This window comes from Agelaius phoeniceus, chromosome 31 (assembly GCF_051311805.1).
Source record: "Agelaius phoeniceus isolate bAgePho1 chromosome 31, bAgePho1.hap1, whole genome shotgun sequence".
Classification (NCBI taxonomy): domain Eukaryota; kingdom Metazoa; phylum Chordata; class Aves; order Passeriformes; family Icteridae; genus Agelaius; species Agelaius phoeniceus.
Window position 1 is genome coordinate 1,351,796 of NC_135295.1, and position 14,643 is coordinate 1,366,438.

The 14,643-nt window shown below is 58.2% G+C and overlaps 2 protein-coding genes across 5 annotated transcripts; both read right to left on the reverse strand.

The window, feature by feature from the left end:
• Positions 1-1,916: 1,916 nt before the first annotated feature.
• On the reverse strand, positions 1,917-8,386 carry SF3B4 (splicing factor 3b subunit 4). 3 transcript variants are annotated; one of them, XM_054651325.2, is made up of 6 exons: positions 8,212-8,386; positions 7,693-7,821; positions 6,266-6,808; positions 4,817-5,011; positions 3,171-3,341; positions 1,917-2,385 (listed from the first exon to the last, which is right to left on the reverse strand). In XM_054651325.2, exons 1-6 carry the CDS (start codon positions 8,243-8,245, stop codon positions 2,201-2,203), a joined length of 1,257 nt encoding a protein of 418 aa, XP_054507300.1. In that variant the 5' UTR covers positions 8,246-8,386; the 3' UTR covers positions 1,917-2,200. The 3 variants fall into 3 exon arrangements, with proteins under 3 accessions (XP_054507300.1, XP_077048297.1, XP_077048298.1); XM_077192182.1 differs by lacking the exons at positions 7,693-7,821; positions 8,212-8,386 and adding an exon at positions 6,924-6,949 and having other exon boundaries at positions 6,266-6,837; XM_077192183.1 differs by lacking the exons at positions 7,693-7,821; positions 8,212-8,386 and adding an exon at positions 6,881-6,906 and having other exon boundaries at positions 6,266-6,837.
• A 352-nt stretch (positions 8,387-8,738) lies between these two features.
• Positions 8,739-14,620, reverse strand: MTMR11 (myotubularin related protein 11). Of its 2 annotated transcripts, XM_077192180.1 has the most exons (15): positions 14,085-14,386; positions 13,890-14,005; positions 13,223-13,295; positions 12,992-13,134; positions 12,653-12,891; positions 12,482-12,569; positions 12,317-12,405; positions 12,067-12,188; positions 11,911-11,974; positions 11,655-11,725; positions 11,412-11,587; positions 10,633-10,803; positions 9,775-9,966; positions 9,297-9,545; positions 8,739-8,871 (listed from the first exon to the last, which is right to left on the reverse strand). In XM_077192180.1, the coding sequence occupies exons 1-15, from the start codon at positions 14,272-14,274 to the stop codon at positions 8,776-8,778; spliced, it is 2,079 nt and encodes a 692-aa protein (XP_077048295.1). In that variant the 5' UTR covers positions 14,275-14,386; the 3' UTR covers positions 8,739-8,775. The 2 variants fall into 2 exon arrangements, with proteins under 2 accessions (XP_077048295.1, XP_077048296.1); XM_077192181.1 differs by lacking the exon at positions 12,482-12,569 and having other exon boundaries at positions 12,691-12,891; positions 14,085-14,620.
• Positions 14,621-14,643: the final 23 nt, after the last annotated feature.

Sequence of the window (14,643 nt, forward strand, 5' to 3'; positions counted from 1 at the left end):
ATCCCTCCCCAATTTCCAGGGTGCCACCCCCAAAGCCTCACATTCTGTCAGGATCCATCGAGATTAGCACTGCACCCCTCAGACTGGAAAAAAAACAAAGGATGGGGACCAGTGTGGGAAGGATTGGGAAGGATTTAGAAATCCACGAGCTGAGAAGCAAATTGTGACATTGATAATTGGGGAAAAAAAACCCCAAAAAACCCTAAAAGAGGGGTGGAAGTGCAGGACAAGGGTGGAAGAAATGGGCAGCGCCAGGATCCAGGCTGTGCCCTGCAGGGATCACAGGGGAGGGGACAAGGAGTGCCACGGCCTCAGGCACCCTGTGACTCATGTGCCACTGCCACCACAGAGCCCCCAGGGCGGTTGTGTGGATCATCAGAGGGAAAGGGCTGGGCAGGAGGACAGAGAATGGCTCCTCTTGTCCTGAGAGCCCCATCTGGCCCAAAACGTGGGAAAGAGATGAGGGGAATGGGATAAAATCTGGGGTGAAATGGGAGGAAAGGGGAGAAAATCAGGGCTCATAAAGGATTGCAGGCATAGGGAAGATATGAAGGGAATGGGATAAAAACTGGGAGGAAATGGGAGGAAAGGGGAGAAAATCAAGGCTGACAAAGGATTGCAGTCACAGGGAAGAGATGAAGGGAATGGGATAAAAACTGGGGTAAAATGGGAGGAAAGGGGAGAAAATCAGGGCTCATAAAGTATTGCAGGTATAGGGAAGAGATGAAGGGAATGGGATAAAAACTGGGGTAAAATGGGAGGAAAGGGGAGAAAATCAGGGCTCATAAAGTATTGCAGACATAGGGAAGAGAGGATGTAACTGGGAAAGAGATGAAGGGAATGGGATAAAAGCTGGGGTGAAATGGGAGGAAAGGGGAGAAAATCAGGGCTGACAAAAGATTGCAGTCAGGGGGAAGAGAGGATGTGACTGGGAAAGAGATGAAGGGAATGGGATAAAAACTGGGGTAAAATGGGAGGAAAGGGGAGAAAATCAGGGCTCATAAAGGATTGCAGACATAGGGAAGAGAGGATGTGACTGGGAAAGAGATGAAGGGAATGGGATAAAATGGGAGGAAAGGGGAGAAAATCAGGGCTCATAAAGGATCACAATCATAGGGAAGAGAGGATGTGACTGGGAATGACAGGAGAACACCAGGGATGAGGGGATAAAATGGGGTGACAGTGGGTGCCTCCAGGGGAGAAGGGGATAATGATGATGATGATGATGATGATGATGATGATGATGATGATGATGATGATGATGATGGTGGTGTCCATGCCCTGGGGGGATCCTGGTGGTTTCCAGGACCGAGGAGCAGGGAAATGCCACCCTGGGGCTCCCTGCATCCAGACAGGAACCTTTGGATGCTGGAGATTTCTTCAGCACCACAGGGAAGCCCCATTCCCACCCCTGGCACCCAAATCCACTCATTCCAGCAATCCCCGTGGGGTTCTTCCCACATTTCTGCAGGTGAAGGATCAGGAGGGGGTTCCAACCTTCCCTTCCATCCCATCCTGGGCTCCCACCTGGCTGTAAGAAGATGAAGAAGGGATGAAGAAGGAAGGAAGCAGCAAATTCCCATTTCCATGTCCCCCCACAAACTCCCAGCTCTTGGAGGCTCTGGCATTGCCCAGGGGCAGGAAAAACCTTTTGAGGATTTCCCAGGGGAATGTTTGACTTTGGCTTAAACCTTGGCACCAAAATATTCCAGAGTCCAACCTCGGCTCCCTGGATTTGAGCAGATCAAGAATGGGAATCCAGACATTCCTTGGAGCAGCTGAAGGGAGCACAATCTTCCAGGCTCACAGGTGGAGCAGGGATCAAACCATGGCTCAGCTCTGCCCCAAATCCCTCCAGCCTCGCTCTTCCCAATGGCCCAAGCAGGGAAGAGATCTCAGTCCCAATCCAGAAACCCTTTTGGTTCCTAAATCCTTTATTTGCAAGTGGTTGGCCACTGCTTTTCATACAAAACCAACAAAACCCAGTAAAAAGGAAGCTTGGAAAAGCTTCCAGGGGAAGAGAAACAGGGAAGACATGGGGAGAGGGAAGAAAATGAAAAACAATAAAAAACTATAAAAACAAAGAGGGGGAAGAAGTGGGGAGGGAAGGGAGGAGCAGGGGATGGCCCCCAGGCCTTGGCAGGAGTGGGAATGTTGATGCCCAGGGCTGGGGAGGGCTGGGGAGCACAGGGTGCCCCCCTCAGGGCAGGGGTCCCCGCAGGGGCCCTCGTGGGGGGACTCCAGGGGGTCTCTGGGCCGGTCGAGGGGGCAGAGGGACCCTCTGGTAGCCGTAGGGGGGGGGCCTGGGGGGTCCATTGTAGCCGTGGGGCGGCATCAGCGGGGGGGGCCCGCGGAGCCCATGGTGAGGCAGCGGCCCAGGGTGACCTGTGGGGACAGGGGAGGGGGGTCAGTGCCAGGGGGAGAGGACAGAGACCCCCAAACCCCTGCAGGAACATGATCCAAACCCAAACCCACCTCCCAAAGCTCCCTGGAGGTGCCCACCACACCCCACCCACAGCCAGGGGTGCCACATGCAGGAGGTGCCCCCCACCCAGCTTGGCAAACATTCCCAGAATCAGGAATTGCTCCAAAAACAGGGGGCAGTGCCAAGGGGAAAGGACAGAGATCCCCAAACCCTCTGCAGGAACATGATCCAAACCCAAACCCACTTCCCAAAATTCCCTGGAGGTGCCACCTACACCCAGGAGTGCCCCCCACCCAGCTTGGCAAACACTCCCCAAAATCAGGAATTGCTCCAAAAACAGGGGAGGGGAGTCAGTGCCAGGGCAGGGGACAGAGACCCCCAAACCCCCTGCAGGAACATGATCCACCAGCCCAAACCCATTTCCCAAAACCCCCTGCAGGAACATGATCCACCAGCCCAAACCCACTTCCCAAAATTCCCTGGAGGTGCCACCCACACCCACACCCAGGGGTGCCCCCACCCAGCTTGGCAAACACTCCCCAAAATCAGGAATTGCTCCCAAGACCCCCGTGGGCCTCCAGAACCACCCCAAAACTGTGGCTATCCCCATGGGGGGGTTGCAGGGTCCCAATGAGGAAGCCCTGTGAAGACCCCAAAGTAGGGGGGGGTGCCAGATCCCCCAGATTTTCCTTCACCCTCCTCCTCCTCCTCCTCCTCCTCGTGGCCCAGAGCAGGCCCCACTCACCCATTGGAGATCCAAAGTGTGGCCCCCGAGGGGGGAGCCCCATGGGGGGGGGTCCCGGGTGTGGCATCCCCGGGGGGGGCCTGGGGGGGGGCTGCCCTCCCGAGCCTGGTGGTCCTGGGTGGTGCTGCCCCATGCCAGGGGGGCCGTGGTGCACCTGCATGGGTGGCATTCCTGGGGAGGGGGGAGGATGGGGTTAGGGGTGCCAGGGAGCCCCCCCAGGAGTCAAAATTGCAGCTGGGTTTGGAAATCATGGGTGCAGAGGGGGGTCCTGCTGGCCAAGAAGGGGTTAAAGAGAAGGGAACACGGAGTTTGAAAGGAAAAGGAAAGGGTTTGGATGCAAGTGGGTGGGAAAGGGATGGGATAAAGAGAATGTGCAGCCCTGGGGCAGGGAGGAATCCCCATCCCTGGAGAATCTGGACAAGTTCCCAAAGGAATCCAGAGCTGGAGGTTGGGGCAGGCAGGGTTCCCCCAAACTTCCCTTCTCCCAGTTATCCCATTAAAAAAACCCAAAAACAAATAAATGATTATTTCCTCCTGAGCCTGGTTTTCCCTTTCAGGTGTAATTGGCTCTGCTCAGGCCCTGCAGCATCTGTTCCTGGCATGGCCAGAGCAGGATCACACAAAGCTCCCTAATCAGGGTGGCTCTGGAGCCACAGGATCAAACAAATCCCAGGGATTCATTAAACTGCACATTTCACAAAATCTGTGCTTTTGAACACAGAGCTGAGATGCAGCCACAGCTCCTTCCCAGGATCACAGGGCCAAAATGTGGGGAATCAGGGGAAAAAAAGTGGTTGAATTCAATTATTAATGCCAAAATCAGCTCCTGCCTTCCTGCCTGCCTCCCACACCTCCCCAGCTCAAGGCAAAACCATCCCTCCCTGCCCAGGTGCCTCCCAGACAGCAAAAACTTCCTGAATTCCCCAGATCCTTCAGCAACCACAAAACCCCCACTCAGGCTGTGTTTCACTATTTTGATAATTATAAAAAAAATACTGGATGCCACATGCTTAACTCCTTAAATGGACCAGTCAGTTAAAATTAGTTCTAATTCAGAAATGAAATATTTTGTTTCTGTTTGAATTGTTTGAAGTGTCACTGTGTAGCAGGGATTGAAGTGTATGGAAAAGAGGGAAGGGGAGGGAAAAAGGAAAGGAGAGGGAAGGGAAGGGAAGGGAAGGGAAGGGAAGGGAAGGGAAGGGAAGGGAAGGGAAGGGAAGGGAAGGGAAGGGAAGGGAAGGGAAGGGAAGGGAAGGGAAGGGAAGGGAAGGGAAGGGAAGGGAAGGGAAGGGGAAAGGAAAAGGAAGAGAGAAAGGGAAGGAGAGGGAAGGAAAGGAAAAAGAAGGAGAGGAGAGGAGAGGAAAAAGGAAAGGAGAGAGAAGGAGAGAGAAGGAAAGGAAAGGAAAGGAAAGGAAAGGAAAGGAAAGGAAAGGAAAGGAAAGGAAAGGAAAGGAAAGGAAAGGAAAGGAAAGGAAAGGAAAGGAAAGGAAAGGAAAGGAAAGGAAAGGAAAGGAAAGGAAAGGAAGAAAGGAATAAAGGAAGGAGAGGAGACAGAAAGGAAAGGAGAAGGGAAAAGGGAGAAGGGAGAAGGGAAAGAAGGACAGGAGGAGGAGGAGGAGGGTGCCCAGCCCTCGCAGCAGCCCTACCTGGGTGGTGCATCCCTCCTGGCGGGAAGGGGTGAGGGTGAGGGGGGTGCCCCCCGGCAGGGGCAGCTCCCGAGGGCGGCCCGGGGGCTCCGGCGCCCGGGGGCATCGGCGGGGGGGGCATGGCCGGGGGCATCCCGGGGGGCAGCGCCCCTGGCGGCGGCACCGGCGGCGGGAAGGAGCCGGGGGGAGGCAGGCCTGCAATGGCACGGGGAGAAAACGCTTGGCTGGGACCTGGTAGTATGTTCTAAACTCTATATCCAACCATATATTCTATACAGAATGATTACTCTATATATTCTATATGTTATTATCTTCTTAGCATTCAGTATCTTTTCTGTATTCAGTATAGAACAGTATTTTTAATATGTTCTAAACTCTATCTTCAACTATTTATTCTATACAGAATGATTACTCTATATATTCTATATTCTATTCGTTATTATCTTCTTAGCATTCAGTATCTTTCCTGTATTCAGTATCTTTTCTGTATTCAGTATCTTTCCTGTATTCTTTAGTATAGTATAGCATTTTTAGTATAGTGTAGCATTTTTATATAGTATAGTATTTTAGCATAGTAAAGTATTTTTAGTATAGTATAGTATTTTTATATAGTATAGTATTTTTAGTATAGTCTAGTATTTTTATATAGTCTAAATTCTATATCCAACTACATATTCTATATATTCTGTTCATTATTATCTTTTTAGCATTCAGTATCTTTTCTGTATTCTTTAGTATAGTGTAGCATTTTTAGTATAGTGTAGCATTTTTAGTATAGTATAGTATTTTAATATAGTATAATATTTTTAGTATAGTGTAGTATTTTTATATAGTATAGTATTTTTATATAGTATAGTATTTTTATATAGTATAGTACTTTTATATAGTCTAGTATTTTAGTATAGTAAAGTATTTTTCTATAGTATAGTATTTTAGTATAGTATAGTATTTTAATATAGTATAATATTTTTAGTATAGTGTAGTATTTTTATATAGTATAGTATTTTTATATAGTATAGTATTTTTATATAGTATAGTACTTTTATAGTCTAGTATTTTAGTATAGTAAAGTATTTTTATATAGTATAGTATTTTAGTATAGTATAGTATTTTAATATAGTATAATATTTTTAGTATAGTGTAGTATTTTTATATAGTATAGTATTTTTATATAGTATAGTACTTTTATATAGTCTAGTATTTTTATACAGTCTAAATTCTATATCCAACTACATATTCTATATATAGAATACAGAATATATAACATACATATATCCTCTACAGAACACATTTGACTTATTCCATATCCAACTACACTTAGTGCAATGCCATGTAATAACAAACGAGCCTCTGAGCACACAGAGTCAGACCCATCACTCCCTTGCAAACACACCCAGAATTTCAGCACCAGGGCAGTGCCACCCCCTGGCCCCTTGCCCTGTCACCCACCTGGCGGCGTCACCCCCGGCCCCAGCGCGGTCACCACGGGCGTGGGCACGGTGGGCGGCGGCGGCGCGTCGGCGAAGAGCTGGTGGGGCCGGTCGGCCTGGGACAGGGGGTTCTGCGCCGCCAGCAGCCGCTCGGCCGCCGAGCCGTGCCGCTCGCCCTTGGAGTCCTTCTTGAAGGCGTAGGACACGGTGATGGGCCGGTTGCACAGGTACTGCCCGTTCATGGCCTCGATGGCCGCGTCCGACGCGTCGAAGCTGGCGAAGTTGATGAAGGCGTAACCCTTGGAGTTGCCCGTGTCGGGGTCCCTCATGATCTTGGGGGTCTGCAGGATGACCCCGAAGGCGCTGAAGGTGTCGTAGAGCAGCTTCTCGTCGATCTCGGGGTCCAGGTTGCCGATGAAGATGTTGGCGCCCACGTCCAGGTTCTTGTTGTGGGCCGAGGCCTTGTTGACCCGGATGGGTTTGCCGTAGAGCTTGATCATGTTCATGATCTTGATGGCGTAGTCGGCGTCCTCCTCGCTCAGGAACTCCACGAAGCCGTAGCCTGGGGGACCCCAAAAGGGCTCAACACACCTCAAGGGCATTTCAGGTGGGACCCCAAAAGGGCTCAACACACCTCAAGGGCATTTCAGGTGGGACCCCAAAAGGGCTCAACACACCTCAAGGGCATTTCAGGTGGGACCCCAAAAGGATTTCAGCGGAGAAACCCTGGACAGAAATCCCGGACCCCAAAAGGATTTCAGGAGAGAAACCCTGGACAGGAATCCTGGATCCCAAAAGGATTTCAGGACAGAAATCCTGGACAGAAATCCTGGACCCCAAAAGGATTTCAGGAGAGAAACCCTGGATGGAAATCCTGGATCCCAAAAGGATTTTAGGACAGGAATCCTGGACCCCAAAAGGATTTCAGGAGAGAAACCCTGGATGGAAATCCTGGATCCCAAAAGGATTTTAGGACAGGAATCCTGGACCCCAAAAGGATTTCAGGACAGAAATCTTGGACCCCAAAAGGATTTCAGGACAGAAATCTTGGACAGAAATCCAGAAGATTTCAGGACAGAAATCCAAATGATTTCAGGACAGGAATCCTGGACCCCTAAGTAATTCACGAAAAAAAGAAGAGAACAAAGGGAATAATTGCTTTGTGTGGAGTTTAGCAAAAGGAAGAACCTCTTACCCTTAGCTCAGCTTTTTCTCTGTAAGAGCTTTGTTATTTTGCCTTTTTTAAACCTTTTTTCTGCTTCCAACACCACCTCAAAACCCATCCCGTTAATTTTATGCACCAGAGCTATCTCAGGTGTGACAGATTCGGAGAGCTCATAAAACCTAGCTCCAAGAGAGGGACATCTCTTGGAGGGACAGAGGATGATCCCCCCTGTTGCACACCCCAATCCCACCCCCGGCTCGGTGCTTTTGGGGCTCCCTCACCCTGGTGCTGGCCCGTGACCCGGTCCTTGGGCATGTGCGTGTTGACCACCGGCCCTGCCTGCAGGAACAGCTCCCAGAGCAGGGGCTCGCTGACCTTCTCGTCCAGGCCCCCCACGTACACCGTGGCATCTGCGAGGAACCGAGATCAGAACCGGGACCCCCACGAACCCGAGCCCCCTTCCCCATCAGCCTTTAATCCACGAGGTCCCCAGCCCCTTTTTTTCCTTCGGGAATAAAGCACAGCCCACCACAACCCCGGAACTCCCCCCAGCGCCTCCCACCGTGTCCCAAGGAGCTCAAAATCCTCTCCAGCCCCTTCCAGGATAACCAAGAACCCCTCATCCCCCTCAGGATGTACCCAAGGTCTCCACAGCACCCCCGCGGTCCCCACGCACCCCGCGCGCCCCTGGCGCGCCCAAGGCCTCCCCAGCGCCCCCGCGGTGTCCCCCTGAGTGCCCCCAGCGCTCCCCCAGTCCCGTCGTGCCGCCGGTGCCACCGGGCCCGTCCCGCCGCTCCCACCCTGGTTCCTTTCCGAGATCGGCCCCGCCGCCATCTTGTCCCGCTCCGCGCGCGCGGCGCCGCACGCACGCACGCACGCGCGTGACGTCAGCGCGCAAGCACGGCGTCAGCGGGACGAGAGCGGAAGTGCTGTCGTGAGGGGAAGGCGCGGCCGCCATCTTGAGTGGGGGCGAGGGCGGCTGTCCTTCCTTCTGTCGCGACTTGGACCTTCTCTCGCGACATGGCCCTTCTGGCGCGACACAGCCCTCGCGGCCAGGAGGGTCCTCAATGCCGGAGGTCCCAGATCTGGGCTCCCGCAGTGTCACCATCCCGTCCCCATTCCAGTCCCCATCCCTGAGTTCCTGGAGCCTCATGGAGGCAGCACAAATTTAATGGAAAACCGAGACCCCGCAGCGTCCGTCCGGCATCGGGGACACCTCGGGAGCCGCCGCTCCGCCCTTCCCGGCAGTAACAAGCACCCAGAGGTAGCCGGGGGCGGCTGTGGGCAGCAGCCGGAGGCACCGGGGTGTTCAAAGCCCCCAAGGCCCGAGCGATCCTGGGGTGGGCTCAGGTGTCCTCGGGGTCTTAGTGGGGTCTCCGCAGGTTCCAGGCACGGAGTCGCTCCTGGAGCAGCTGCAGCTCCTCAGCCAGCCCGGCCAGGGATGGGGCCAAGCGCCCTCGCTGCAAGGAGAGCACGTCCAGCACGGGGTGGGGACACAGGACACGGGACAGGGATGGGAACACGGGGACCAGAATGGGATAGGGTGGAGAGGGACACAGCAATGGGAACATGGGGACCAGAATGTCCAGTGCAGGACAGGGACATGGACAGGGTGGGATGGATGGACATGGGGTCTGTCTGTCCATCATCCATCCATCCATCCATGGATAGACATGGGGTCCGTCCATCCATCCATCCATCCATCCATCCATCCATCCATCCATCCATCCATCCATCCATCCATCCATCCATCCCCTGATGGACACACAGACATTCACTGGATGGACACAAATCCATCCTCACCCCCAGCCCAAACATCAGGACAGGGCTGGGCCCCCCAAACCAGGACCCCCAGCCCCCCCCCCGTGCCTCAGTTTCCCCGTACCTGTTCCTGGGGCAGCCCCCTGAGGTAGCAGCGGTGCCAGAGCCGCACGCAGGGCCCGGCGGTGCAGGGCAGCAGCAGCCCCGGGGGGGGCTGGCACGTCCCCAAGAGCCCCCCCAGTGTCCCCTGGCTGCCTGAGGGGGACCCCCGGAGTGGGGGGCGGCTCCACCAGGGCAGGGGGTGGGGGCACAAGGAGCCCTTGGCCAGAGTCAGCACCAGCCTGGGCTCCCCCCACGGGCAGGGCTCTGCGGGCTGGGGAAGGAGCAAAACTGGGATTAGGAAAAAATAGGGGAAAACAAAAAAGGGGAAAAAAACAAAAAATCCCATTTTGGGATTTTCCCTTGAAGGGAAAACAAGGAGGGAAAAATGGGGTGAAAAAATAGGAATAAAAAGGGGCTGAAAGAATTGGGAAATGGGGGGAAATAATAGGGAATGAGGGAAAATGGGAGGGTGCAGCCCCCCCTAGGGCAGCCCCACTCACCGTGCTCGGGGTCAGGGGCCCAGCAGGGCCCGGGGGTCCCGCAGGGTTCCGGAACTGCTCCCGCTGCTGCCGGGTGTAGCGCCGGCCCCAGGCCCACACCGGGGGGAAGCTGCAGGGCCGGGGGTCTCCCCTGTGCCCCCCGGGGTCCTGCCAGCCCCCCATGGGCCGGTAGGTCTGGCTGGGGAGCCGGGGCTGCAGGGCAAGGGTGGGGAAATCAGTTCCAGGTTTGGGATGGGGAAACTGAGGCACGGAGCGGGAAAAGAAGGGGTGAAATGGGAGATCTGGGGGTGCCCGTGCCCAGTTTGGAATGGGGATGGAGAAGCTGAGAGTGAAGAGAAGAAGGGGTGAAATGAGAGGGTTTGGCGGTGCCCAGTGCCAGGAATGGGGATGGAGAAACAGAGTGAGGAGAAGAAGGGGTGAAATGGGAGATCTGGGGGTGCCCATCCATACTTTGGAATGGGGATATCCCCAGTTTGGAATGGGGATAGAGAAACTGAGACAGAGCAAGGAGAGGGGGTGAAATGGGAGGGTTTGGGGGTGCTCAGTTTGGAGTGGGGATGGAGAAACAGAGTGAGGAGAAGAAGGAGTAAAATGAGAGATCTGGGGGTGCCCGTGCCCAGTTTGGAATGGGGATGGAGAAACTGAGAGTGAGGAGGAGAAGAAGGGGTGAAATGGGAGCTGAGAGCGAGGAGAAGAAAGGGTGAAATGGGAGCTGAGAGTGAGGAGAAGAAAGGGTGAAATGGGAGGGTTTGGGGGTGCCTGTCCCCAGTTTGGAATGGGCATGGAGAAACTGAAATTGGGGGGAAAAAGGGGTGAAATGGGAGCTCTGGGGGTGCAGCACTGCTGCCCTGCCCTCACCAGGCTGCTGCGGCCCCGCTGGCGCTGGCAGCTGAAGCGGAAAGTGCTGAAGTAGGGGCTGAAGCTGCTGTCGTGGAGCGCCAGCAGAAAAGCCTCGGTGAAGCCAAAATCCGCCGGGAATTGCCACAGGAGCTGCCACGTGCAGTCCAGGAAGAGCAGGAACACGGGGGCCTGGGGGGGAAATAGGGGATGGGCTGGGGTCACCTCCTGCCAGGGTTGGGGTCTGTGGGACAGGAGTGGGGGTCTCAGGGTTAGGGTCTGTGGGATAGGAGTGGGGGTGTCAGGGTTGGGGATGGGACAGGAGTGGGGGTCTCACCTCCTCCCTGGGTTAGGGATGGGACAGGAGCGGGGGTCTCAGGGTTGGGGATGGGACAGGAGCGGGGGTCTCAGGGTTGGGGATGGGACAGGAGTGGGGGTCTCAGGGTTAGGGATGGGACAGGAGCGGGGGTCTCAGGGTTGGGGATGGGACAGGAGCAGGGGTCTCAGGGTTAGGGATGGGACAGGAGCGGGGGTCTCAGGGTTGGGGATGGGACAGGAGTGGGGGTCTCAGGGTTAGGGATGGGACAGGAGCGGGGGTCTCAGGGTTGGGGATGGGACAGGAGCAGGGGTCTCAGGGTTAGGGATGGGACAGGAGCAGGGGTCTCAGGGTTAGGGATGGGACAGGAGTGGGGGGGTCTCAGGGTTGGGGATGGGACAGGAGTGGGGGTCTCAGGGTTGGGGATGGGACAGGAGTGGGGGTCTCAGGGTTAGGGTCTGTGGGACAGGAGCCGGGGTCTCACCTCCTCCCGGGGGCTGTCCTGGCACAGCAGCCCCAGGCGCCGTGGGAAGGGGTGCCCGGCTGCCACCCACTCCCTCTGCACCAGGCTCTGGAAGCCGGGCAGGGAGCGGGCGTGGGGGTCCCCCAGGAGCTGCACCAGAGAGGCCAGGAGGCAGTTCAGGTCCCGGTCTGAGGGTTCTGAGGGGACAGAGCGGTGAGGGGGGGGTCCCTTTGCAGCCCCCTCCCATCTTTTTCCAGCCCCCACCTTGCAGGATCACGGAGCAGCGCTTCCCCACCAGCAGCGACGCCACCTCCGCTGCTTTTCTCAGGCAAGAGCTGGGGGGCAAAACCAGGGGTTCAGGGCACCCCCAAAATGTCACAGTCACACATTTGGGTGGATCTTGCACCCACCACAATGCCCCCAGCACCCCATGGTGCCAGGGGGGACATTCCACCATGGGATTTAGGGTGAATTTTCCCTAAAATACCTCCCTACACCCCAAAATACCTCCCCTGCTCACCGCACATGGTCCAGCCAGCGTGTCCCCTCCAGGGCCGAGAGCCACTTCTCCTCTGCCACTGCACCTGCATCCCACGGGATGGGGTTTCAGATGGGGGGAATCCCAGCCCTCCCAGGGGGGTTAGGGGGTCCCCAATGTCCCCCTGGTGCCCCTTACCTGGCAGGCAGAGCGCCCTCAGCCTCAGGTGGGCAAGCTGGATGTCAGCCAGAGTGGGCAGCTCAGCCGTGTCAGCCAACACACAGGGCCCACGGCCCCCCAGCAGCAGCTCCTCCAGGCACCTGGGGGGCACAGGGAGCCCAAGGTGGGGGGGCACAGGGAGCCCCAGGTGGTGCCAGCCCGGGAGCCCCAGGTGGTGCCAGCCCCGGGGCAAACCCTCAGCCACCACCCCAGAGCCCCTGGCACCCACCTCACGTCCTCGCTGCCCGGCTCTGAGGCTGGGTGGAAGCTGGCAGCTCTCAGCAAGTCCCCCCCTCCCGGGTGGTGCCAGCACAGGCGCTGCAAGAGAAACGGGGGTGACATCCCCACGTTCCCCAGTGCCCCCCGCCCTGCCAGGGCCCGCCCAGGCACTCACAGGCACCCGTCGCTCCTGGAAGTGGGCAAAGGTTCTCTTGAGGTCGTGGTCCAGCAGCCCACTGGGCACCCAGAGGTACTGGGGGAGGCTGTGGGAAGGTGGGACACGGGGTGGGGTCCCCCAGAATCTCAGGCGCCGTTCGGGGGGCTCAGGCAGCGCGGGGGGCTGTACCTCGGGGCCATGTCGAAGCGCTCATTGACGGCGCTCACCCTCCAGCCCGCAGCGCCGAGACGCCGCAGCTCCTCCTCCCAGTCCCGCAGGCTCTCGAAGAGCAGCGTGGTGGACGAGCCTTCATCCTCATCCTCCTCCTCCTCCTCCTCTGGGATGGCTTCTCCAGAGCTGGCCCAGCCATCAGCAGCATCCCCCAGCCTCGCAGCCGCCTCCCGTGCCTGTGCGATGGCATTGGCCACCTGCGAGGGCAGCCGGGGCTGGGCTGTGAGATGGGAGCCCCCCAGAACCGCGGGGTACCCCAGAGCGGGGGTCCAGCCCTTCTGCCCCTCCCTGGCGTACCCGGAACGCCTGCGGGGCCAAACCGTTCTCGGGGAAGGAGAAGCGGAGCAGGCGGAAATCCCGGCAGAACACGGCGAGCTCCTCCGGGATGAACTTGAGGGTGGAGTTGGCCGTGAGCACCTTGGGCTTGGAGAAGCTGCTGGCTGGCGTCGGGGGGATGAGGCTGTCAGGGCCAGCGGAGCGCCGGGACCCGCCCAGCTCATCCCGCGTGTCCCCAGGTGTCCCCAGTACCTGCCACCAGCTTGTGGATGCAGGGCAGGGCCACCTCGTCCTCGGAGCGGAGGAGGCCACGGGAGCCAGGAGCCTGCGGGAGAGCGGGGAGGGTTGGGAACTGCCCCGGAGTGTCCCCCCCAGCGCCAGGAGGGGCGGTGGGGATGGATCTGGGGGTGGGACATCGGCGCCTATGTCCCTTGTCCCCCGCTATGTCCTGCAGCGAGGAGTTCCCGGGCTGAACCCGGCGGTTCTGCAGTCAAGGAGCCAGGAGGGGCTGGGATAGAGCTGGGATGGGAGCAGGGGCGGGGTGGGGCTGAGCCGAGGGTCGGGGTACGGTGGGGTGGGGTCGGAGTGGGATCGGGATGCGCTGGGATGGGATCAGGATGTGCCAGGATGGGATCAGGATGTGCCGGGATGGGATCAGGATGGGATCAGGATGGGATCAGGATGTGCCGGGATGGGATCGGGATGGGATCAGGATGGGATCAGGATGTGCCGGGATGGGGTCGGGATGTGCCGGGATGGGGTCGGGATGGGATCAGGATGTGCCGGGATGGGATCAGGATGTGCCGGGATGGGATCGGGATGTGCCGGGATGGGGTCGCGCCGGGGCAGGGATCCCCCCGCGCAGGCGGCGCGGGGCCCCGCGGTCCCGTTCCCGGTGTTCCCGGTGTTCCCGTCGCACCTGGCCGGGCAGGAAGGCGAGGCGCCGGTTGGTGCAGAGCAGCGTCCCCGGGACGGAGCCGCCGCCGTTCCCGCGGCGCCGCCGGGCGCCCGCCGCCTCCTCGAGCACCCGCTCCCCTGCGGGGACCGACACTGGGTGCGGGGCTCCGAGCGCCCCGAGCCTCCCCAAAACCCCCGGCCCCGGCCCCGGCCCTACCTGGGAGCCCGGGGAAGGTCGGGCGGCGGCCGCCCGGGGCCCCGCTCATGGCGCAGGGACTTTGGCCGGGCGGGCCCGGAGCGCCGGGGCCGGAGCGGCCCGGGAAAGAGCCCCGAGCGCCCGGCCCGGCTCCGGCATCCCGCCCTCCACTCCGGCATCCCGCCCTCCCCTGGCATCCGTGCCCCGGCATCCCGCCCCTCGGGGCCCGGCATTCCGCTCATCCCGAGCCCGCGGGTCCCGGCATTCGGCCCCGCGCCGTCCGGTACCGCGGTGGGGAAGGGGGGAGCCCGGGAGCTCCGCAGGCGGACGGGGACGGGGGGCGGCCTGAGGCACCCCAGAGGTTCAGCGTTGGGGCGGGGGTACCCACCCGGCCACCCCGCCAGGGACGGGCGGTTCTGGGCTTCTTGCGGGTTCTGGGGTCCCGCAAGCGCTGCCCAGTGCGGGGGAAGCCCCAAACGCCGTGAGCAGCGGTGCGGGAGGGGGCGCGGGGCCCCTCCCGGGCACACGGCGGGAGAAGCCGCCCGGTGACTCACGGCAGAAGCACGGAGCCTTCTCCTCC